We start from the raw sequence: 26,017 nt of genomic DNA on the forward strand, positions 1-26,017 counted from the left end.
GTAGTTTGGTCTCGTCAAATTCGGAAGTGTTAAAGTACGCTCTGATTCACCCGTTGCCGGCTGATGTCAGACGGGAATTTCTAGGCGAGGAGCCGGCCGCGGTGGTCTAGCGGTTCTAGGCGCTCAGTCCGGAACCGCGCGACTGCTACGGTTGCAGGCTCGAATCCTGCCTCGGGCATGGATGTGTGTGATGCCCTTAGGTTAGTTAGGTTTAAGTAGTTCTAAGTTCTAGGGGACTGATGACCACAGATGTTAAGTCCCATAGTACTCAGAGCCGTTTGAACCATTTGAATCTAGGCGAGGAAGATGTGGTCTGATTGGCCCGTGACGGACGACATTCCGCGGTGCGGATTTGTTAAAAGTGGCATTGACACGTTACTGGCGGAAAGAGTTACATTTTTCCTGATTGGCGTTTGCGGACAGATTGATGAAACTGTTGCATGAGGAGCTGGTAGAAGAAAAAGACACACTCTTGATTTGATGGTGGACGGAGACAGGTAGCTGGCTGGAGACGTCGTGTCGTTTGGAAGTGTTCGAGGCATGACGAGCCAGATTCTGGTTCTCCTCTACGACCACGGTCCTCCAACTCAGCGCCTCAGCAGATTGGTGAGAGTATACAGCAGTACGGGTCACTAGGTGGGGTTTAAGGGTATATAGGAAGCGTATCATTGCCACAGTTCTACTAAACCCGATTCATGCCTTAGTAGACGGCCTCTGTGACCGAGCGGTACTAGGGGCTTCAGTCCGGAAGCGAGCTGCTGCTACGGTCGCATGTTCGAATCCTGCCTCGGGCATGGATGTGTGTGATGTCCTTAGGTTAGTTAGGTTTAAGTAGTTCTAAGTCTAGGGGACTGATGACCTCAGATGTTAAGTCTCACAGTGCTCAGAGCCATTTGAACCATTTTTGAACCATGCCTTAGTATTGTTTGTTGTGAGATTCAGTCGACCACTGGAGTTTCTAAATTAATCGCTGGGTTGTACTGGATTAATGATTTGATGTGCAGCTAGGATACGGTAGCCATCCCTCCGCTTGCCTATCTTGTTAGTTGTCGTCGGCCGTTAACTTTATTTTTCGTGGATTACTGATGCAAATACTTTATAGTTGGCTAATATAATAAATAATCGGTTTATGTTTCACTTGCACTTTTAGTTGAAGGAGCACGTAGTTCCCTTCAATTTACTGATTTATTCTATTGATTGAGTGGATAGTTATATAGTAGAATTATTTCAATTATCGACCTTATGATTCTGTTTTAGGGCATTTCAAGATAGCGATTCCGTTGGGTAATTTACGGCTAACATGGAGTCTTCAGGGGAGTAGGACAGAATCTAGGTAGATCCATTACTTTGATAGGTTTCACAGTCTCACACACTGCGGTATCTTGCAACCATATCAAAGCGGGACTGCCAACTAGCACAGCCATTCTCTCATGCTGTAATAAATTTAGTATACACATGCTTTAGTCTTTCCACACACATTAATAGAGTCATTTATAACAGTAAATTCTTATAAATGCAAATCCATCTATAGTATCCTTCCATAAGTGAGAAGTTTGAAACTTTGATAAAGAAATAAAACGTTTGACCACCTATCATATTTATCCCTGAAGAAAGGTACAGACCATAATGTTCTGTCACTTCTATAGACGCCATTAGCACCATGTGATATTGGTAGAACCTTTAATCGATGGTATAGCTTTTAATTTCCCAGACAGAGGTAGCAGACTGGTTAAGATATAGAGTCCTTCACCGCCCATTGTTGAACCTCTGGATGTTGTGGAACAAGTGCTTACCAATTTAGCTGTAGGATATGAACGACAGTAGGATCGAAATTTACGTACTGTCTGTCGTTTTCTTGTGTAGAATCTGTCCGTAGTTCCTCATCACAGTTCGCCCCATAAAGTGCATGCAGAATAACGTGGTCAGTGGATGCGCAGTCGGCAGGGCAAGTGTGGGAGAACGATAGTGGTGGGGGTTGCAGGCAGGCAGTCATCACGCTGCAGGAGAAATGCTGAGTGCTGGAGGGGAAGTGCCGTTCTATACTGAAGCCTACGCTCATATTTTCTTGTATATATTAATCGGAGTCTCTCCATGCCCACACTGACATGCTGACCATTCGAAAAGATCTACTGTCACCTCTGCTATGAATAGTATCTAAAAATGCAACAAAAGATGCGATTTATTTTTGCCTGATGCCATTTGTACCTTTCAGAGAAACATATAGAGTGGCGAATCTTGAGTGTATTTGCTTCTTTTGCTAAAGCACAGTGGAGTTTATACAATGTTACCTCACAAATATTGTGTACAACTGCGATTGCTAGAGAATTCTGAAACAGTAGTTTATTAAGTTTATTAAATCTCCCGTTAGTGGAACAACACAGCAGATAATGAAGTTTCGCATTATAACCATATGGCAAAACACTCTCCTCTTTGCGTGCTATCATTTTCCAGAATCCCTTCTCGATATCTAAAACCGTTTATGAGATGCGAGGAATGTTATGGGTATTTGATTCTGGCTTTACCAGCTGCACTTGCGATCGGAAATGAGTCCTCTACATAAGGATAGTTTCCTCGAGATTGGTGACAATAGAGCTCTCTACCCAGGCCTAAAGAAAAATCCAGTATTTTAGCTAAATTTCATACACAGCAACATATTATGTAATATGCACTAAACAACAAAGTCATAGCGACCCGTATTTTTCAGTGCAACTTTTACCAAACCATCAACGAAATGATGGGCACGTCATAATGAAGCCAGCATATAAACCAACAAGTAACGCTAAAATGATTTTTTTTAATGAATAGTTTCGTAAAATCGTTTGAGAAAGACTGCAGGGCGTGCGCCTCGATTCTGTCATCGCAGGCGCGTCTCCAACCGGCCGAAAGAGGCCAAATTTGTTGACCTCTCCTTCCGAACCAACGGATGAACTCGCCCAGTGCTTCGGACGAAAATTTGTCACTGTGTACCAACCACCGTAACTGCAAGTTTTCTAAAGAGTATCTCCAAGATGTTCGGTGGAGTTGTCAATTACAGTTGACATCTCTCACAGTCTCAGAAACAACTGCCATCCTCCTTTCTAACACATAGTTGTCTGCTATATGCAGTTGTATGTGGATTGCAGCGCCGCTGGTTCTCGAATGACTGTTTGGTGCGGTAGTGTTATGACAAAAATATTTAACTGTTGTATCAACTGATTCATGTTGTTCCTGGGTCTCCGCGACATTTTATTAATTTGTAAAATGCGAAGCATTATCTGTACAGAATCTGAAGCGTTCTGAAAGGAACATGCTCCGGAAAGTTTAGTAGACACGACACCTGTATGTTAGATAACAGAGGTTTTAGGATGACAGTTTCCTTCCGACTGAAACGTTACGCATCAAGGAATTGTGTTAGTGATGGTTCTGAGGGAAGTTTGAAACAAGCGGCGTTTGTGTATTGGAGTTTCTTAAGCATAAACTATTCAAAATAGTATGTTCTTGAAATTAAGAGGTGCTGTGTGGTCGGAAATCTAAGTTTTCTAAAAAATGGTTCAAATGGCTCTGAGCACTATGGGACTTAACTTCTGAGGTCATCAGTCCCCTAGAACTTAGAACTACTTAAACCTAACTAACCTAAGGACATCACACACATCCATCCCCGAGGCAGGATTCGAACCTGCGACCGTAGCGGTCGCGCGGTTCCAGTCTGTAGCGCCTAGAACCGCTCGGCCACCCCGGCCGGCTAAGTTTTCTAGATGTTGCGTCAGTTTAGAGAGCAGGCTGCTCAAAAATTACTTGTGCGTCCTATCTTAGGAAGTTGCTCTTATGCGTGTGGGACTCATAGCATACAGGAATAATAGGGGGCACTGAATGTGTACAAGGAAGGCAGCACGAATGGTAACAGGTTTGGGCGACTTACCGGAGAGCGTCACGGATATGCTGAAAAATCTGAATTGACAGACCCGTGAAGAAAGGCGCCAGTCATCCTGCTAGAGTCTTCTTCCGAAGTTCCAAGTTCCAGTATTAAGCGAAGAATCTAGAGAAGTTATTCTGTCAATCCACTGTTGGTCGCTCACGTAGCGACCACGAAGGCAAGGAATTATAGCTAACACAGGGGGGTATAAACAGTCATTCTTTCTCACTTCAATGGCGGTAGTTCAATGCTAAGTACCTTCTGCCATGTACTTCAGAATAGTCTGCAGAGTATGCGTGTAGGTCTAATTGCCGATCATTGTCACAGATCAAAGCCGAGGTCTAGTAGTTCCAAATGGCTTTACTGAGACCAGGCGTCAGCGGAACAGCAAAACTGTTTTGACATTGACAGGACGGTTCCATCGCTTTAGTTTCTGATCAAGCGCAGCCCTGTCATCTCTCAACATCTGGAATAAACCTATTCTCGACGAATTTATTAACGTTATGGTGGTGTATACTGTGCTTTTCTGTCTTCCTAAACTTTCTTTTATTACTAATGACCTCGTCATTGTCGGATCGTTAAACCCTAACCTTCCAACTTCCTTAGGACTGGACGCCCGAGTGCTGAGGTCATTCCCGCAAGCCGCCCCTCACAGGCTGACCGAACAACGAGGTTCCAGGGGCTGTTTAAGGTATTTTTGAAGTAGTTAGGCAGTATCCATACATCCCATCTATCCTTGTGGGCTGATCTGTCTTGTTGCAACAATTCCACAACAGAATACTGATACTTTGCGGACATTAATATTAGCGGCTGCAATTTGCTGTATGAAAGTTATTTCCCTTGTGGCATGTGCGCTTCCTCGTGCAGGATTGAACAGTCTCCACGTATGAGAATTACGGTCTGTGTAACATTATATCACACCAATATCCTCTTTATTCTGAGGGGTCGGCTAGTAAGAGGAAAAGCCAGTAGAGTAGATGGAGCATAGGATGTATCTAGTGTCCATTCAAGGCCTCGCACTATAAAATAAGGCCAACAGCTGCCCCCCCCCCCCATCCCCACCCCCTCCTTGTATCTAAATAGACTAACACATCGGACTTTATTAAAGATATTGATATAGATCTTCTCGAGTTGCGATGTGGTCGCAGCAAGATTTTTCCAGCGATGCAAGAAAGTAGTTATTTAGGGTGTATCATAATTAACGGCGTAAACGCACACAGGTGAGAGTATGAGATACAAGAAGCAAAAACGTCTGAGTAAGTTGCCTTAAGAGCCATGAACTCTTCTTCATCTTCGATACTGTGAAAGAAATCTCTGTTACTGCAAGATCGTTACTTTCCATATTTTCGAAGCAGGTAATATGGACCAATACAAGAAAAAATGTCCAGTAGACAGGGGGTCTAAAGTGCTTACCAAAAGCTATGATCACTTATTCAGTAGAAGAAATGTGTTCCACTGTAGCGAAGATGAAAAAGTGCTCATAGCTCTTAAGGTATGAGCTTTAGAGCCCGTATTTACTGATAATTCTTTTTTTTTTTTACTTTTAGTTCAGTCTACTTTCAACTGTATACTTTGACATCATTAGTTATGGTACATCTTGTATATTTCGACCCCATTACGGATCACAAAATTATTTTTATACACCGTATAATTAATTTCGATTCGTAATAAAAATCTTCAGGCCTAAGTACACAGAGTGTAAATCATATCCAGTCGGCATGTGTAAAAATGGTACGGTCACAAAAAGAGCCAAATCAGCTTGATCATATAGAGCCAATTCAGTATGTATATGACGAAGCTCATGTAGCTCGTTTTTGTTACACCACCGTTTTTACGTATGCCGAATGGATACGATTATAAACCTGTATACTTAGGCCTGAAATGGTTATTACGAACCGAATTAAATAAAACTTGTAATCCTTAACTTGAATAAAAAATATTTTTTTAGGCTAGTGGTGATATCGAAAACTAAACCGCATCGAATCTGTCAGCAAGCTGTGACGGACGAGACTCACCCCGCGAAGAACATGAGCAGAAACCAGGAGCCGGGCACTGCGAACTGCAGGACGGCCTCCTCCGTTCGCTTGTCGCCCACGACGCGCAGCGGGATGCACGCCAGGATCATCAAGTTTGACGCCAGGAAGATGGCCTTGTCGGGAGCGTGCGACTGCAACACGGGAACACAACTGCGGTGGGCTCATTCAGTCATGCGCGTTGTACATTAGACAAACAAAGCTTGTCATCCAGATCTCAAGTTATCTGTAAACAGACTCGCATCGATGTAGATTTTTTTAGGTGGACTGCAACCCAAATGATCGAAACCTTACTGCAACTATTCAGTAAATTTCTGGTTTAACAGATCTTGCTGCGGCTATGGCGCGAAGTACTTCAGAGGAGCAGTGTTTCCTCAACATGACGCTCTCACTCCTGAATTTTGCTGTGCTCTATCAGGCCAATTTATCCTTCTTTCCCGAGCTTCCAGTTTGCAGTCAATGAAATCTTTCGAAGATTAGATCTATAATGTGAGAAAAAATTTGTGCAGTAATCGCTATTAACTATTTGGACCAGCTGGTATAGAGTGACTTGCGAGACTGGGACATGACATGGTATTGGACGGAATCGGTTCATGTAGTTAACGATCCTTGGTCTGATAGATACACCAGCCTGGATGTGGTTGAGTGTTACCGCACCCAATGTGACGAATGGCGAACTGCGTCCCCCACGTAATCACATAAACATGCAGGAAAATGTTTACATAACTCGCATATCGATGACATGCCTTTACACAGCAGCAATGTCTTACTTCTTCGAGTCAGCGGTCACAATGTCTTTTTTTTCTGGGGCTCCAGAAATATGAAAACTGCATGCGGAGAGAACGGGACTGTGTGGCGGATGTGTAAGTGCTGCAGCGAAGTGGAAACAACGGGCGCGGGAGCTCCGAGAGAGTGATGATCACTGTTTCCCTAGACTGAAAGGCCGTGCAGTTCACTGACTTTCTGGAACACGGCGCCACAATCAACGCACAGCGGTACGTACCCACTTTGCAAAAATTGAAACGCGCCATCAACTCCAAACGCCGGGGAACGTTGACGGACGGCATCATTTTGTTGCAGGATAATGGTCGCCCACGTGTTGCCAAGGTTGTCTCGAATACGCTGCATAAGTTTCGCTGTAGCCCTTACACATCGTTCATAAATCCCCGAGGTCTCCCCATACGATTTCGACATTTTTGGAGCCCTGTAGAAAGATGTTTACGGCCGTCGATTTGCTTCGGACAAAGAGGTGCACGCCTGGGCACGATCATTGTTCCGCAGGCAACAGCAAACATTTTACCGTGAAGGCATTGCTCGTCTCGTCTCACAGTGGGGTAAATGTGTTAACAACTACAGCAATTACTTGGTTTTCTTTTGACTGCCCCTTACTATTGCAAGTGGTGGAAAAATCGCAGGTTATGAAAAATAGTATTTTAAATGCATAAAATGTTTATTGTCACATGAATTGGGTTAAGAACAAATATTTATTTCTCGCCAACTGCGTTAACACTACATGGAATACGGACATGAATTACTAATAATACTAACGCAAGAAAGGCACATCGAAAGATTCTATGTACGTGTGTGCTCATTATTCTACATTACTACAGGGGAAAATTGCTTCTTAGTCATCCTGTATGGCATTCTTACACGTAAGGCGAGTTCCCTCACCGCGAGCGCTTCTCGCTTTTCAGTTTACAGACAGGCTACACTTCCGCAACATTTCCTGTCCAGCTCTCTTACGTGAGTAGACAAGATAACTGAGCTAGTGTTTATATGTGTAAAAAAGCTCAACAGCAGCAGCTGGCAACTGTCTACCACATTGAAGAATTTGCTCGAAGTGTAACATGCTGTCAATATGTATTCGACAATTTCGATTTCACTGTCTCAACCATCAATGGCTGGAATAATTTTCATGGTATGAGAGGTTTTAAATGCAATACATGTCATGCTGAAATGGTGAAACTGAGAAGCTTTGGCAAGTGTATGAAAGAATGGGAAACTATCAAATACACCACTAATTGCTATAGTCAATTAATATGGAGACAAGGGAATTATAGGAAACCGCTGTAGAGCAGCTAGACTTCGTACATTAGACCTGGAAAGAATGGATCCTGCTGAGACGTCTCGGATCTGCAACACCCAATCTACACAACCAATGTACCACATTCCTATAACAAATAGAACAGATTAAATAGCATACAAAGAAAATCCCAGACGACAAAGAATGTACAAAAATTGTCAAGGAAGAATTGAAGAGAGTAGCTGGAACACCGAAAACCCTATCTGATCTGTACCCTTTACTGAAGAAGAAATGAATAAGGCTATAAATTCACTAAAAATGAAGATGGCTATCCGTAATGGATCCTCTGTGTTCCGAGTTTATATAACACATCGGAAACCTTGCTTGGACTAGCTTACACGATTCCACACTGATACTCTGAGATCGGGAGAGATGCGCAAGCGAGTATAAAATAAATGAGACTATTGCCAGGGGAACTTAGCAATGACGCAACAAGTTTCCTCTCTATAGCATTCTCAAGTACATGCTGTAAAATTCTCGAGAGGCTCGTGTACATGGTGTCCCAGAAATATTGTGACAAACTACGAGGGGTTGTTGAGGGTGTCTTGAGGAACAAATCGATGATAGGAAACTGTGTGCAAAAACGTCATACAATGACGCAACAGGCTGTGGAAGTTACAGGTGCCCGCGCCTGCCACTAAGCCACCCCTGCGGCAGCAAACGTGACTTTGTACACTGACAGACCGTGGATGCAACGTCTCACAATTTTGTCTGATACTGGAACCCTCTAAGATCTCGAATTTTCTTCGGCATATAGGAGGAAAAAAGGCTGCAGAGGGAAACCCGTGTCTGAAACTGTCATCCACTGAGGCAACAGAAAATGACATTCATGGGAGGCAAGAAGTATCTATGCAGCAGCTAGATCCATATTCTCCACCGGCGATCGTCGCAACCAGTCGCGGTCACTGAATAACAAACATTCTGGGATGTTCCGCCTATGGTCCATCAACGTACCAAGTCACGTTTGCCACCGAGGGGTGGCCTAATAGCAGGCGGCGGCGCCTGTAACTTCAGCGCTCTGTGACTTCCTTGGGTGACGTTACCGGACAGGGGATCCTATCCTAAATTTGTTCACAAGACACCTTCTAAAGCCCCTCGAAGTTTGTTACAATATTTCTGGGACACCTTGTATAAAGGATTAAACAAGTAAGTCGTCTGTATTATTTTAAACTAACAGCAGTTCTTGCGAAGAAATTAGTCTTTGACATTCCACATTGAATCAAAATATCAGAATGGACCGAGACCAGTTGTTATATTCGTGGACTTGACTGTCACTTAAAAGAGTAGTTGTGTCCGTGGACTTCAGTGCTGCTTACGACATAGTGTGGCTAGATGCATTCCTACTGAAGTTAAAGAAAACGATTCCATGCTCAAAACTTGGCAACCTCGTGGAAAATTTCATACGGCATTGGTTCACTAGACCCACCACAGATACGGAGAGAGAGTGGTAGGGAAACTCGGAAGGGAAAGGATGGCAGATACAATCATTTTCAGTCTTTACATCCTTAGAAAGTGTTTACATAGACGACAAGAAACGAAATTTTAGCAGGACATAAGCATGGCCAGAGCAAATTATGGGTGAGGGCAGTAAGCGCGGCCTAACGTCACTCGCGGAAAGCTGCTCAGAAAGAGATTATACCTTACTGGCTGCTAGCAGCTGATGGAGGTGGATGCGCTAGACCGTTCTACACTTTTGAAGTGCGCACGATGTGGTTACTCACACCACTGCTAGAGGCGGTTTCTACTGACCAGCTGCTTGAGGAAGCTGAGCAGCCCCTGGTTCTTGATCTCCTCGCCCTGCTGCAGGATGACGTAGGAGAGCACTCCGCCCACGGTGGCCAGCTCTGCACAGTAGCGCGCCACGCTGCCCCAGTCGGTGGGCCCGAGCAGCGGCTCGTCGTGGTCCTTGGGGCGCAGGTAGATGGCCGTGCTCAGGAACAGCAGGTGCAGCGCCAGGATCGCCAGCCGCTTCAGGAACTGCATCTGCCGAACGCCAGCACCACCTCAGCCTCTGGCACTTGCTCTGCCTGACTCACTTCAGTTAACTCTCGGAGGAAACATAATTGAGGAGACACGCAAAGGCGAACGTGTCCACCATTTGAATCAATTGAGATACAAAATGAAATGTCCCATGATACGAGCCTATAGAAATACACGGTTCAGAGCAAATACGAACCTGTCAACACGTACAGAGAAAAACTTGCCCTTTACGGTCAATAGGAGGCGATGATTCAAGTCACGTGATTTCTATTCCAGTCACCGAAAGAAGTTCCCGCACATAGCGCCTGTTAACATCATTCTGTGCAATATTGTTGCACAGTACTAATATTAATAACTATTACTGTGTCAGTGTGGTAGCGAAGCAATAAAATGGGCGAAGATCGTAGTCTTTTGTAGACTGCAGAGAGAGAAAGAAGAATCACATAAATGAAATGAAACGAATTTTCACATACAAGTACAAAGCTATAGAAAACACTCATATCGATGTGGAGCAACTGCATTCTGTAGGTCCCAGCAAGATGTACAAGAGTGGAAGTCTCTTCTGAAACACGGATGGCCCATTACGAAACTCTTTCCTCAGCCATGAGCTGAAGTACTTTCCAGCCAACCAATGTAAGCTGATAAGAAGAAAGGTGTCGATGGTCCACTGAAAATTAATTTCGGAGAAGGGCTGTTGAAATCAAGAGTACTAAAGCTGGTATACATCCATTATTGACCATCTACACACACACACACACACACACACACACACACACATATATATATATATATATATATATATATATATATATATATATATATATATATGGAACCTTCAGTAAGTGTGTCCAATTTGAACTAGCCTGTAGTTTCAAAATAACTAACGTCTTATTGCATGATCCTTGCTATAATATATTATTTTATGTATTTGTAACAAGTTGCTAACTGATATTATAGAAAAAATTGTAAATTGACAACTGTTACACTGATATTCCTTTTCAGTGTTTTACTAGACGTTCTGATTTTATTGTTGCTTTACAATTATTTCAAATCATCATGACAGAAAACAATGATGTAACAATGACATTACCTAATACTGTAAGGGTTCTTTGAGGTAACTCTTAGCAGAATCATCTACATAAACAATCAAAAGTTATTTCCTCTAATTCTATGTTTGACAAGACGAGTGTATATTGTATATATAATTCATCCATCATGGGAATCGAGAATCTCAACAATTTCTGCCCGTTATGGATATCGATATATTTGTCTTGGGAATTCCAAGACCGTATCAAAAGCTCTACAATAGTCCCTAAGACAAGTCTCTATATACCAAAAAAAAAGCCCATCAGGGAACTTAACTTTACATATGTAGAGAGAGAAGATTTAATATAACATTTTTTGAGTAAGGAATGCAGTAATGTTCGTCTATTATGCTTTTGACGGGTGAGGAATGCAACGTATGTTCAAATGGGAAAAGGTATGTTCTATATGATATAATTGCAATTTAACAACTTTCCGATTTTTTACGTTACTTGTACTGTCAAATCTTACTTCTTGACAAATTTCATGATTTTAAGTCAACGTGAAGCAACCCTTAGGTTTTGAAGTGTGAGTTTTCTAGTATAAAAATAAGTGACATAAATGGCAGTGTCTTTTGGCTGCATTGACTTAGAAGCTTACAAATTTTTACGTCACCAAATAACTATAGATGTTAGTATTTTACATAAATTTGAACTTGACACGTCGAACTGTTAGAAACAAAAAGAATCTTAACAGACGAACAGTCAGACACATGAGCAAAAGAAAAGAAGACAAAAATATTTTTTGTGTGATATAATTACAAATTAGCAATTTTCGTATTCTTCCTTTACTTGTACTGTGAAAAGTTTGCTTTTTGACAAATTTCATGATTCTAGGTCAACAGGAAGCACCTTATAGATTTTGATGAGTGAGTTTTCGAGTATCAAAATATGTGACATAAATGCCCGTATATTTTGATAGAAATGACTTGAAAGCTTAAAATTTGTACAGAGCCAAGGGAGCATACACCTTAACATGTGACATACATTTGTACTTGATACGTCTTCCTGTTCCTGGGAAACAGGTTACTTAACAGTCGGAGAGACAAACAGACAGACAGACACAACAAAGCGATCCTGTAAGGGTCTCGCTTTTACAGATTGAGACATGGATCCCTAGAAACAAGACACTCGCTTTTCAAAATCGTTCAGAGCCAAACATGTCTAGGTGGTTATGCAAATGAGAATCTGTTCCTATTTTAATGTACTTTTAAAGGAATATTTTAACTGTAGATTTGATTTACAGATATGAACTGCCTTTTCGAACAAAAGTATTGTATGTATTGCAACATTTTATTTTCATTCGTATGTACGTCTGAAATAACTTTTATGCTGATTTTGGAAAACTCCGTTTAGTGGACATGTTCGTCTTTGCAAGTTACCACCACCTCACCACAGCGTGTTGTAGAATGAAAATTGCGACCAGTCGCTTTAAAGTACGGGTAAAGTACGGGGTGTTTCGAAAAGATTCAATAATTTTACATGAATATGTCTTCTGCATAAGTGAAGAAAGAGACTTGGAGTACATTTTAACTTACGCATCGACATTAAAAGTTTACCTTGGCGTCAGATGTAAATTGCCACAATTCATGCAGTTGGCTGTAGAGTCTCCTCAATGCCCTGTGTGCGTGCGAGCGTGTGTATGTGTAGTTGAAATGGCTACAACATAACCACAAAAAGAGTTTTTCAACAGGTGCAGTCCACTTACAGCTGCGCTGCATGAGTACGGAATGCGTAGAAGTAGCAGTGAAAGCAGTTACTATGACATTCCCGGAAAAGTATGGGAAGTTTGATTATCGTCTGAATGTTTTTTGTGCGTCCATGGAGGGCACGGTGAACATTTGTCAAATTTAGTTGAAAGATTTGATTCTAAACGCAACTGCAAAAATTTCGCCAAGGATATATGTGCATAAACGTAAAAGATTAACCCTTGTAATATCGGATAGTTCTTTATAAAATAAAGACTTAGTAATTCCTATGGGTAAGTTAAAATTTTCGACAATTTTCCATCGTCACTGATGTAGATGATATTGTCTTACGAAATTCGGCTGAATGTTTTGAAAAAGTCCTATTTCAAGATTTATATTTCGCACTGGCAACCTTTCCAGTGGCTACAGGCTCTTCATCAGTTCACTGATATTTAAGGCACTGTATTTATTGTATCGACTGCAGCTAGTCATTGCGATCCTAGCGCTCATGAATGTAACTACATTTATGTACTTTGTACGGAATTACGCACTTACTTAAAAGACCGCGGTTTTGAAATTTGAAAATAAGGAAATTAAAAAAAAACTGTAATGGACAGATAAATTCAAAATTGCTCGGGTCGACGCCGCTTAAGTGTTATGCCTAAGATGGATCAGAGCGTACTGCTCACAACAGTACACATGATACTGGCGCCTTTTAACTGTTTATTAACATTATTATATTGCTTGAAGTAATCGTATCCACGCGCTGGAAGTCTATTCATTTAGGGTCATAACATCGTGTATTTCTTTATCGTAGTGCGTACTTTGGTAGTTTGTTCTCTGCCTGTTAAACCGTGTGCACCTAACTGCTGTGTTTTTCCATCCTGGTACATAATGCATCTATTTAAAGTGTCGTACAAACAGATTACGGGTTTACATGTCCTACGGGTAAACAAATAACATCAATTTCATTTATATTCGTAATTCAGCATAGTCTATAATTATAAAGCCAAATATTTTTATAGCGCCGCGATCCTAGCAACTATCTGCACTTGATACAAAATACAAAGAGGCTGTAAATATTTACCATCTGATGAAGAGCTTGCAGGAGCTGAAAAAGTGGCTAATTGGCAGATGAAAGTGTAAAAATAACGTAAAACTATTGGCATACCGTCATTCGCTATTTTAACCACAGTCAGTGATCACCATTGAGAATGATTAAGATAAATAACAGTACCTATAACAAACTGAGGTCCTAAAATTGACGGGAAGGTTTGTCCCGTCTGAATATGTGGCGTATATGATGCCAGAATGTTGCGTCTAGGCGCTTCAGTCCGGAACCGCGCGACCGCTACGGTCGCATGTTCGAATCCTGCCTCTGGCAGGGATGTGTGTGATGTCCTTAGGTTAGTTAGGTTTAAGTAGTTCTAAGTTCTAGGGGACTGATGACCTCAGATGTTAAGTCCCATAGTGCTCAGAGCCATTTGAACCATTTATTGCGTCTAGATAAGGCGTAGACACAATCCCTGAGTGGTCTCTTACAGAAAGGTGTGTAGTGACACAAGGCAGCACGTTGCGAGTTAACCCACTTCGAATACAGAACGATAACTGGTGCAAGGCACATGGGTCGTAGTATATTGGAAATTACGTAAGTCAGGGTTATCGTCTACGTATTCCGTCTAGGATGTATCCTATGTATTTGCACACGCACAGAACTGCCACAAGCGTTTGACGAACGGACGTCACGTCATCCTCTCAGAGCCGGGGCCCACGAGAAATATGGGACCCCGCAACGAACTTGTGACGTCACGCCAATCTCCTCGCCCGACGTACGTCACGAAAGATTGACACCGTCTGGGGCCCACGGGATAAGGTATCCACTACAGGTCTTAATTTTGTCATGTGTTGTTGACAGCTCACACGTATTTAAATTCATAGTTAAGAATTATTAAAGTTATATGAAACAGTAAATAGCTTCCCGCTGGGACACGTAAGCCTGTAGTGTCACATCCTGCGACGCCACAGGGTCAGTATATCTCGTTGGCCCCAATCAGAGCGACATGCGGCGAAATACGATCTGTTGTAAAGTCAGATCACCGCCGTTTCGAATGGGAACGTCAGGAAGCACTTTGTCCAAGACTGTACTGTACTGAGCCAGTAGACCAATTAGACTTCAGCAGCGGTCGACTGCCATATCATTACTTTTAGCCACTCATTGTAAGTCCCTATAGATAATCATGCGTATCTAGACTGCAATAAAGAGACCCATCAGCGACCGGTAATGGTTGGACGATGCCAAGAAGCAATAAATACACAGTGCCGTCCGAGAGAAACGACTGGCAAATCAGCAGGATTTACAGCGTGTGCTTAAGAGATCACTTATTCCCCGGTTCTTCAAAATTTAGTTTTCACAGTGATAATGTTACGTCATTGATTGGATAGGATTCGACGTCGGATGGTTTCAGGCTTAATCTCTCACATAGTGCCTCCGCACCAGTGCTTCTCGACTGAAACTTCCTGGCAGATTAAAACTGTGTGCCGGGCCGAGACTCGAACTCGGGACCTATGCAGAAGTAAAGCTGTGAGGACGGGGCGTGAGTCGTGCTTGGGTAGCTCAGTTGGTAGAGCCCGCAATAGGCAAAGGTCCCGAGTTCGAGTCTCGGCCCGGCACACTGTTTTAATCTGCCAGGAAGTTTCATATCAGCGCACACTCCGCTGCAGAGTGAAAATCTCATTCTGCTTCTCGACTGTTTGCACGAAAGGAATATGCGAATGTTCGGTCCTTCTCACATTACGCAAGGTCACAACTGCAGCGATGTCATCATTAAAGTGAAAGTAACCTACGTCGACACGACCTGAATGATAATACCAGGAGATACTAGTAATTTGGATCCAGTATCAGTCTAGTCGGAGTAACATTTCTAACAGATTTTGAGAAATGAAGGCTGGGACAGAAACCTCATTCAAGTATCAAACTGTTAGGGAACAGTCCTATACTACGTCGCTATTGTTAATGTGAGTATTGTGCCGACAAGATATCGTATAAACAGATAAACGTTACATACAAAATGCGGAAGGAATTACGTGACAACCATAAGAAGACAAAAAAGAAATAAATAAAAGAAATCACAAATATGCCTTCGAATTAGTTTCCTGCTGTTTCAAGAATTGTTATTGCTTCACGCTGTTTCAAAACTCATAAGAAAAACGCACCCCAAACCGCACACCAAGCCTGTTCTGTTGTTTGGCTATATTCCTCATTCTACATTCAGGTGACAAAAGATATGGGACAGTGATAAGCACATATACAGATGGCGGTAGTGTAGAGTACACGAGGTATAAGAGGGCAGTGAGTTGGTGGAGCTGCCATTTGTACACAGATGATTCACGTGTAAAGGCTTTCGAAGTGATTATGGCGCACAAAGGGAATTAACAGATGTTGAACGCGATATGGTAGTTGGAGCTAGACGCATGAGAATTCCATTCCGGAAATCGTTAGGGAATTCAATATTCCGAGAGCCACAGTGTCAAGAGTGTGCTGAGAATACGAAATATCAGGCATTACCTCTCCCCACGGACAACGCAGTGGCCGGACGTCTTCACTTACCGACCGAGAGCAGCGGCGTTTGCGTACAGTTGTCAGTGCTAAAGGACAGGCAACACTGCAACATGCAATAACCGCAGAAATCAGTGGGAACGTGTCCGTTAATAGCACGACATCGCCTACAGTGCTTCTCCTGGGCTCGTGACCAAATCGGTTGGACCCTAGACGACTGGAAAACAGTGGTATGATCAGATGAGTCGCGATTTCAGTTGATAAGAGCTGATGGCAGGGTCCGAGTGTGGCGCAGACCCAATAAAGCCACGGACCTAAGTTGTCAAAAAGGCACTGTGCAAGCTGGTGGTGTCTCCATAATGGTGTAGCCGTGTTTATATGGAATGAAGTGGGCCTTCTAGTCCCACTGAAACGATCGTTGTCCGGAAATGGTTGTGTTGGGCTACTTGGTGACCATTTGGAGCCATTCAGGGACTTTATGTTCCCGAACAACGATGTCATGTCGTCGGGCCACAGTTGTTGGCGACGGAGTTCAACAACATTCTGGACAGTTCGAGCGGTCGATTTGGCCACACAGATCGCCTGAAATGAATCCCATCGAATATTTATGTGACATAATCGAGAGATCAGTTGTTGCACAGCGTCCTGCACCGGCAACACTTTCGCAACTATGGACGGCTATAGAGGCAGCATGGGTCAATATTTCTGAAGGGGACGTCTAACGACTTGTTGACTCCATGCCACGTCGAGTTCTGCACTACACTGGCAAACGGAACGCAATATTAAGAGATATTCCATGACCTTTACCATCTCAGTGTACATTAATGGAATTGGTGGGTATTGAAGAGGAAGAGCTAATGTTTCTTGCGCATCTTGTCTCCTATGAGCCATACGCACGTGTATGTGCGACTAAAATCACCGACGGAAAATTCCGTTAAGGACTAAAATCTGTTAAACGTCCTGGAAACTCCCTCGTGGGACGTCCTCGCTCGCCAGTATAGCTGCAACATGGAACAGAAAAGCTGCATACTAGTATTATTATTTGTTTTTATTTGTGTCATCTCTATCGACTTGCATTAGTGGACAGAATGGAAAGATTTCATAGGCTATTCTTTTATTTTTCTGTGGCAATGAGAATTCTATAATGATTTCCAACGATTGGTATTAGAACAGCAAAATCTAAATGAACCAGAGAAAATTAAGAGGATTCATAAGCGGTATGTTGTACTCCTATAATGTGTAGGAAATTTCATGGGAAGTTAATCACAGCAGTTTAACATTAACGTACATGCTTCGCTTTAATTCTTCCCACAAATTGATAAGCTTTTTCGACATTCAAAACTATTGCCTGAGTTTTTCGACACATTTCTTTACATTTAATTTCTTCCACTTATAAATGCATAAAGAAAGTTACTACACAATTTTGTGGTTCCAAGGCTAAAACGTAATTAAAATGTGAAAAATCAATATGCATATGCATAACTGTCACTTCGCTTAGGTATCACGATCGTTCAGGAGGACAACAGTTAATAACTCGAGAGAAACCGACTTGTAAATCTTTATTTTATGTGTTTATTGACAGAATATAACGGCTGCAAGTGGTATCAATTTATCGAAAGGAAAAACTGTGTGTATAAGATTTATATATTTCTAAAATGAATAAAATGAGAATTCTTATTCACATAAAGAAGGCATTAGTGTTATGTCTTACCCTAGCAAATGTCTTCCACTTCTCCTCCAGCAACCTCTGAATGATGCCTCCGTCCAGCATGTCCAGATGCGCTTCTTTTGTTCCATTTAGAATGATGAAAAGCGCAGAATTCCAATCTGAAAGGCGAGAAAGCAATCATCTAGTAAGTAAACATTGCCTCGGAGATGTTTCAGTGAATTTTTGAAAATACTGGTCACCTCGATAGCATCGTCGCACTCTTACAACTCATAGAAACGTGTGAGGCGTAATAGATTTAGAGAATGTTTCAACACCAAGTGTGACAAATAACGACTGTCCTTTTCTGTCAAAATGAAATGCGGGGTGCGGCAAACGTGTAACATGGGAATGGAAACTAAAATAGCAGATCATTTCAAAAACTGCAACTCTAAATAAGGAATGAGTCTAACTAATACTAATTGAAATATATCGTCTAGATCGTAGATTTTAATTGGACTCTATCTTATCGGTGTTTTCACTTTGCGTGTGTTTGGTCTCTGGAGCAGCTCATCACTCTCAGCAACTTTTGTAATTGAAGACTGCTGTAAGTACCATTACAAAATTTAATCGTTGGTGAGCTTCAAATGCGACGGCTCATGCTATCCTTAATTCTACAAGTGGAATTTTCCTTTTAAGCTCCCTAATTCTCTTTGATCTGGTCCTCGAGATTAATATTTTCAGAGCATTCCATAAAATGCTTGGCAATAACACCAGAGCGAGGGAGAACATCCCTGTGTGCTCCTCCCAATAATATTCGCAGTTCTTGTCTTCGCACTCCACAATTCCCTGAAGCGCCAGAGTAAAGGTGTGCATTAAGTGCTACACAGGGTGTTCGGAAATTCCCGTTACATTGTTCTAGGACTTGTAGAAGGGTGTGAGTAGATAATATTTTGAACTAGAACCCATGTCCGAAAAAGAACCGTTTTCGTGCTACAACGATTTGAAAACATGTTGGTAACGACTACTTTTACAATTAAGTGATTAATCACTTGTTTTACAGTTCATCTCATTAATAGCCAAAGAAATTCCTCATGTACACATTGACGGGTTTTCTTCAAAGTGATGCAGTACAACCGCTTCCAATTCGGGCGTGCGGCCTCTCCTTGGAGCACCAAAGTCAAGTCTGTTGATAGCGAAGGTACCCTTTCTCGAAGCCGTTGAGTAATTGTGGCGAAAAGCGTATGTGATAGAGTCAGACGTTGTGGATAACGATCTCGATATAGGTGACGAGCGGCTCCGCCATTATCGTGAGTTTCTCCATCCAGAAGGATGACGTCGGTGTCTGCTGTAGACGTGTACTCAGCCATGTTGCTCTAACACTCACAGAATGAGACTCGAACCAGATCATAGAGGTAGGATGGACGTCAAATGACATCAGCCATTCCGATGTAACCCCCCCCCCTCCCACCATGACTACCCTGTTGCATATTCCTAGCAAATACGTTTTCAAACGGCTGTCGTTTCCGGACATAGGTTCCCATTCAAAACATTATGTATTCACTCCTCTCTACAAGTCCTAGAAGTTTATAACGTGAATTTCAGTACACCCTGGATATAGTTATTCTTCTCCGTGTTCCTTAATCGCCGGCCGGGGTGGCCGAGCGGTTCTAGGCGCTACAGTCTGGAACCGCGCGACTTGTAGAGAGGAGTGAGTACATAATGTTTTGAATGGGAACCTATGTCCGGAAACGTACCGTTTCCATGTTACAGCCGTTTGAAAAAGGTTCAAATCCTGCCTCGGGCATGGACGTGTGTGATGGCCTTAGGTTAGTTAGGTTTAAGTAGTTCTAAGTTCTAGGGGACTGATAACCTTAGAAGTTAAGTCTCATAGTGCTCAGAGCCTTTTGAACCATTTTTTTGTTGTTCCTTAATCGATGTGAGAGAAGCGGAGATAATATGCTTTACCCCACGTGATAACTGCTGTTGGCAGCTGTGCACATTGGTGGGTGAACGTTACGCCTTCCACATGCAATGGTACCAACAACAGCAATGCAGCTGCCATTTTGAGCAACGTGCAGAGTACCTATAAAGATAGCCAGATAGGTAAAATCCATCATGCAGTAAATTGACAAATTATCTTACAAACTTAATTGTGATGATAAATTATCCTATTACTAAAAAAGGGAAGTTTTCACAAAAAATAAAGAATTAAAAAGATCAATACCGGATATCGCTGAGCTCGAATATTTTTCTACTAAGAAAAATTGACAGTTGCTGCTACAGTTACTTTCCAGTTCTCTGAGTTGTTGGGTATAGCCTCGGTACGAGTTACAGACGAATGATGGCCAACATGCTGTCAACCAAGGGTGTTGGCCTACTATCCAGTTTCTCCTTGACGATGGTGACGACGAGCTGCGCGCCGCAGGGTGGGATATAACAGCCCCGACGCTTTTCCAAGATTGTTTTCAAACACAAAAATGTGACTGTTGCGACAGACGGAGAACGGTAATGTGCACTGTCGCCATTCCAGGGCAAATACACATTTATAGACAAATACACGCAACACTCACAAATCCTCAGACGATACAAAAGTAAAGTAAATGTAAAGTTTCGCATTGTGCCCCTGGGCGAGACATTCGAGACCGCCGTATCATCCTCGGCCAATGGTGTTATTTGAGGCGGCATGGCTGAGCATGTGATCAGCAAGCCGCTCTCGCGGGCGTTGTCGGGTTGCTTGACATTGAAACCGCTGCTAATGGGCAGAGTGGGTCTTCAGTTAGCTAACCGCTCATTTGCTAGTCCTCCCACTAAAAAAAAATCGCTGGCAGTACAGGAAATAGAACCGGAGTTCTCCTCGTGGCAGTCAGCATCGCTGACCTCTCATCTTAGAAGACGGACGATACAAAATCAGTGTGATATAATTACCTTCACTGCAGGAAGAGCTCACAATGGGACCGTGCGAACTTCTCCTCACTGGTTTGATAAATAATGACAGCGCGTGCAGGGCACGCAATGTCTTCAACATGTGCGAACAGGAAGACGCAGCTCTTAACCATTTTCGAGAAAATCGAAGTCGAAATTTTTGGGCGTCCTTGTATACTTTGCATAGTCTCTAGCATTCGAGGAATCCAAAGATAAAAGAGTAAGTGCTTAGTTTTACTATCGCGCGGCCTCATCATTGAATCACACTTACAGAACTTTTCATTCACTGTAATTCCAACAACAGATATGCATGGTACTTGAAGAAATTGTGTAATGACAGAGAACCTTTTATGAACGTATACCATGCTACTTTTGCTGTACACGCATTGAAAGACATCCACAGGAGAAAATTCGGCTTTCATTACATGTGCCGCATATCATGATAATTATTCTTTCTCATGTTTCTAGGATCAGTATGAAGCTGATTCGCGATGTGATCCATAGGTTATACATTATACTTTTAACAAATGTAGATACAGTAATATAAATAAAATGGCTGTACTGTTATGATCAGCTATACTGATACGATTAAAAGCTCTTGTGTATCCTGTTTTCTTGGTACCGCCTAATGATACCACCCTACCGGCGTATCACGGTTGGTAAGGAAACTGCAAGTTTTTGCCCAACACCAATAGAGATCATGAGGGATCCAGCGGACCCAGTGGAGCACGGCTGCCGAGCCACATCTCCGACGGCTCGTTACCCACGAGTGCCCTCTGCCGCCACGGTACAGGGTGGCCAGTGCGGCGACTCAGCTCCACTCATGCTCGGATACACTTTCCAACGTGATGCTACGCAGACGCCAACTGGTCGCGGCTCCGTTTTCGTCGTCCGTGCCTCAGTACGGACAGACTCTTCCTTGTGGATATTGTGATAGCTGGACTGTTTCTCGCTGCACTATTGTAATGACTCTTCGCACGTTTGGAGAAAAACAACTTAAGTAGATCTTCTGTTTTCCGTCTTTCTTTTTCGGGTCGTCATTCTTCTTACTGGTTTGATGCGCCCCACCTAATTTTCAATACTCGTTTGTAGCACCAAATCTCAGATGCTTCGATTTTCTTCTGTTCCAGTTTTCCACAGTCCACGTTTCACTACCATACAAAGCTGTGCTCCAAATGCACATTCTCAGAAATTTCTTCCTCAAATTAAGGCCGATATTTGGTACTAGTAGACTTCTCTTGGCCAGGAATACCCTTTCCTTGCTTCGTACGTCATCGGTTATTTTGCTGCCTAGGTAGCAGAATTCCTTAACTTCATCTACTTCATGACCATCAATTCTGATGTTAAGTTTCTTGCTGTTCTCATTTCTGTTCTTCTCATTACTTTCGTTTTCCTTCGATTTAATCTTAGTGCATATTCTCTACTCATTAGATTGTTCATTCCATTCAGCAGATTACGTAATTCTTCTTCACTTTCATTCAGAATAGTAACGTCATCAGCTAATCATATCGCTGATAATTGTTCAACTTGAATTTTAATTCCACTCCTGAACCTTTCTTTTATTTTCATCATTGCTTCTTCGATGTACAGATTGAACAGTAGGCGCGAAAGACTACCTTCCTGTCTTATACCCTTTCTAATCCGAGCACTTCGTTCTTGGTCGTCTACTGTTATTATTCCCGCTTGACTCTTGTACATATTGTATTTTACCCGTCTTTCCCCAATAGCTCGCCGCTATTTTTCTCAGAATTTCGAAAATTTTGCACCATTTTACATTGTCGAATGCCTTTTCCAGGCCAACACATTCTATGAACGTGTCTTGCTTTTTCTTTAGTCTTGCTTCAATTATCAACCGCAACGTCAGAATTGCCTATCTGGTGCCTTTAACTTTTCTAAAGCCAAACTGATAGTCATCTAGCACATCCTCAATTTTCTTTTCCATTCTTCTGTATATTATTCTTGTCAGTAGCTTGGTTGCATGAGCTGTTAAGCTTATTGTGCGATATTTCTCGCACTTGTCACCTCTTGAAGTCTTCGGAGTTACTCATACATTCTGCACAGAATAATGAATAGTCGTTTTGTTGCCACTTCTCCTAACGATTTTAGAAAATCCGATAGAATGTTATTTATCCCTTCTGCCTTATTTGACCTTAAGTCCTTTGAAGCTCTTTTAAATTCTGATTGCAATGGTGAATCCCCTTCTGTTTCATCTTCTATCACATCAGACAAATGTTCCCTCTCATAGAGGCTGTCAGTGTAGTCTCTCCGCCGGCGGGTGTGGCCGAGCGGTTCTAATCGCTTCAGTCGAGAACCGCGCGACCGCTACAACCGCAGGTTCGAATCCTGCCACGGGCATGGATGTGTGTGATGTCCTTAGGTTAGTTAGGTTTAAGTAGTTCTAAGTTCTGGGGGACTGATGACCTCCGATGTTAAGTCCCATAGTGCTCAGAGCCATTTGAACCATTTTTGTAGTCTCTCCACCTATCTGCTCTCTCCTCTGCTTTTAACTGTGGAATTCGCGTTGCACTCTTAATGCTACCACCCTTGCTTTTAGTGTTACCGAAGGTTCTTTTGACTTTCCTGTATGCTGAGTCTGTCCTTCCGAAAATCACTTCTTTTTCGATTTCTTCACATTTTGGAGCCATTTCGTCTTGCCTTCCGTGCACTTCCTATCTATTTCATTCCTCAACGACTTGTATTTCTGTATTCCTGAGTTTCCCAGAAAATTTTTATACTTCCTCCCTTTATCGATCGACTTAAGTATATCTTCTGTTACCCATGGTTTCTTGGCAGTTACCTCCTTTCTACCTATGTTCTTCTTTCCTACTTCTGTGATGGCCCTTTTTAGAGATGTCCATTCCTCTTCAACTGTACTGCCTACTGAGCTATTCCTTATCGCTGTATGTGCTGCCCTAAGAGAACTTCAAGCGTATGTCGTCTTTCCTTAGTATTTCGGTATCCCACTTCTTTGTGTATTGATTCTTCCTGACTAATCTGCTGAATTTCAGCCTACTATTCGTCACTACTACATTGTGATCTGATTCAATATCTGCTTCTGGGTAGGCCTTACAATCCAGTATCTGATTTCAGAATCTCTGTTTGACCTTGATGTGATCTAACTGAAATCGTGGCGTATCACCTGGCCTTTATCAAGTGTGTGTGTATGTATGTATTGATCCGGGGACCTAGAAACGACGGAGAGGCTTCCTCTCACCGCAGCCCTCAGTGGTTCACAACCCCACAACAGGCCACAGCAGTCTACCCGCCCCACCGCCGCCCCACACTGAACCCAGGGTTATTGTGCGGATCGGCCCCTAGTGGACACCACGGGGAACATCTCATACCATATGGGTGTAATCCCAAATGTTTGCGTGGTAGAATAATGATAGTATAGGCGTACGTGGAAACGGTGTTTGCGCAGCAATCGCCGACACAGTGTAACTGAGGCGGAATAAAGGGAACCAGCCCGCATTCGCCGAGGTGGATGGAAAACCACCTTAAAAACCATCCACAGGCACACCGGACCTCGACACTAATTCGCCGGGCGGAATCGTGCTGGAGCCCGACACGCTTTCCCGCCCGGGAAGCAGCGCTTTAGACCGCGCGGCTAGCCGGGCGGGCTTTTCCAAGTACACCTCCTCCTCTTGTGATTCTTGAACAGAGTATTCTCTATTACTAGCTGAAATTTATTACAGAACTCAATTAGTCTTTTCCCTCTCTCATTCCTTGTCCCAAGTCCATATTCTCCTGTAACATTTTCTTCTACTCCTTCCCCTACAACTGCATTCCAGCCCCCATGATTATTAGATTTTTATCTCCCTTTATGTTATGTATTACCCTTTCAATATCCTCATACACCTTCTCTGTCTCTTCATTTTGAGCTCGCGACGTCGGCATGTATACCTGAACTTTCGTTGTCGGTATTGGTTTGCTGTCGATCCTGACAAGAAAACCCTATCACTGAAATGTTGGCAGTACATACTCTTTGCTCTACTTTCCTATTCATAACGAGTCCTACTCCTGTTACACCATTTCCTGCTGCTGTTGATATTACCATATACTCATCTGACCAGAAAGCCTTGTTTTCTTTCCATGTCACTTCACTGACCCCTACTACATCTAGATTGAGCCTTTGCATTTCCCACTTCAGGTTTTCCAGTTTCCTTTCCACGTTCAAGCTTTTGACATTCCAGACCCCCATCTCGTAAAACGTTATCCTTTCGCTTATTATTGAAACTTCTTCTCATGGTCATCTCCCCCTCGGCAGTCTCCTCCCAGAGATCCGTATGGGGAACTATTCCTGAATCTTTTGGCAATGGAGAGATCATCACGACACTTTTTCAGTTACGGGCCACATGTCTTGTGGATACACGTTACGAGTCTTTAATGCAGTGGTTTCCATTGCCTTATGCATCCTCATCCCTTTGATCACTGGTAACGCTTCCAACTTTAGGGGCAGTTTCCCACCCCTAGGACAAGAGAGTGTCCTGGACCTCTATCCTCTCTTCCGCCGTTTTTGACAAGGCAGTTGGCAGAGTGAGGGTGACTTCTTACGCCGGGAGTCTTCGGTCGCCAATGCTGATTATTAATCAAAATTTAAGCAGCCGGGTTTCGAACCCGGGACCACGAAAGTTTTGATTACTAACCAAAGACCACAAGCTTGCGTAGTTTGCTGTGTTACTTGTTCACTAATCATTTGAGCTGCTGTCCAACTTTCCTACAACGACAGTTACCACACCACTCAGTAACCTATCTCTCCTTACCATCGTGCACGAAGTCATACATAACATTTTTATATCCAGTCTCCTCGTGAAAATGTTTTTCTCCCTTTTTTCCACGATAAAGGTTATGAAAATCATAAACGAATCAATATTGATAATTTGCAAAATCATAATAAATCTCTTTTTAGAATTACATCGTAATGAAAATAAATAAAAATGCGCCAGCTGTGAAATTCTCTCCAGAGATCTCATGCTTATGAAACTTACGTAGATGCTTACTCGCTCGGCTGCAGACTCCTTGGTTAATAACGATCATACAACGTATATAAGCGTACCTAAAATTTTCAAACTCCATTTTTTCGAAAACTTTTGAGAGTTGCGTCTTACTGTTTGCTTATGTTGAAGCGTTAGT

At 42.6% G+C, this 26,017-nt stretch overlaps 1 protein-coding gene across 1 annotated transcript in view; it reads right to left on the reverse strand.

Annotated features, from left to right (window-relative positions):
• Positions 1 to 26,017, reverse strand: part of LOC126486316 (uncharacterized) — a 259,900-nt gene that overhangs the window by 134,735 nt on the left and 99,148 nt on the right. The window contains exons 7-9 of the mRNA XM_050108943.1: positions 18,026 to 18,141; positions 9,758 to 9,991; positions 5,908 to 6,059 (exon numbers count right to left, since the gene is read on the reverse strand). Coding sequence (XP_049964900.1) covers positions 5,908 to 6,059; positions 9,758 to 9,991; positions 18,026 to 18,141 — 502 coding nt within the window. The remainder of the gene's footprint in view (positions 1 to 5,907; positions 6,060 to 9,757; positions 9,992 to 18,025; positions 18,142 to 26,017) is intronic.

This window comes from Schistocerca serialis, chromosome 1, assembly GCF_023864345.2.
Source record: "Schistocerca serialis cubense isolate TAMUIC-IGC-003099 chromosome 1, iqSchSeri2.2, whole genome shotgun sequence".
NCBI classification, from domain to species: domain Eukaryota; kingdom Metazoa; phylum Arthropoda; class Insecta; order Orthoptera; family Acrididae; genus Schistocerca; species Schistocerca serialis.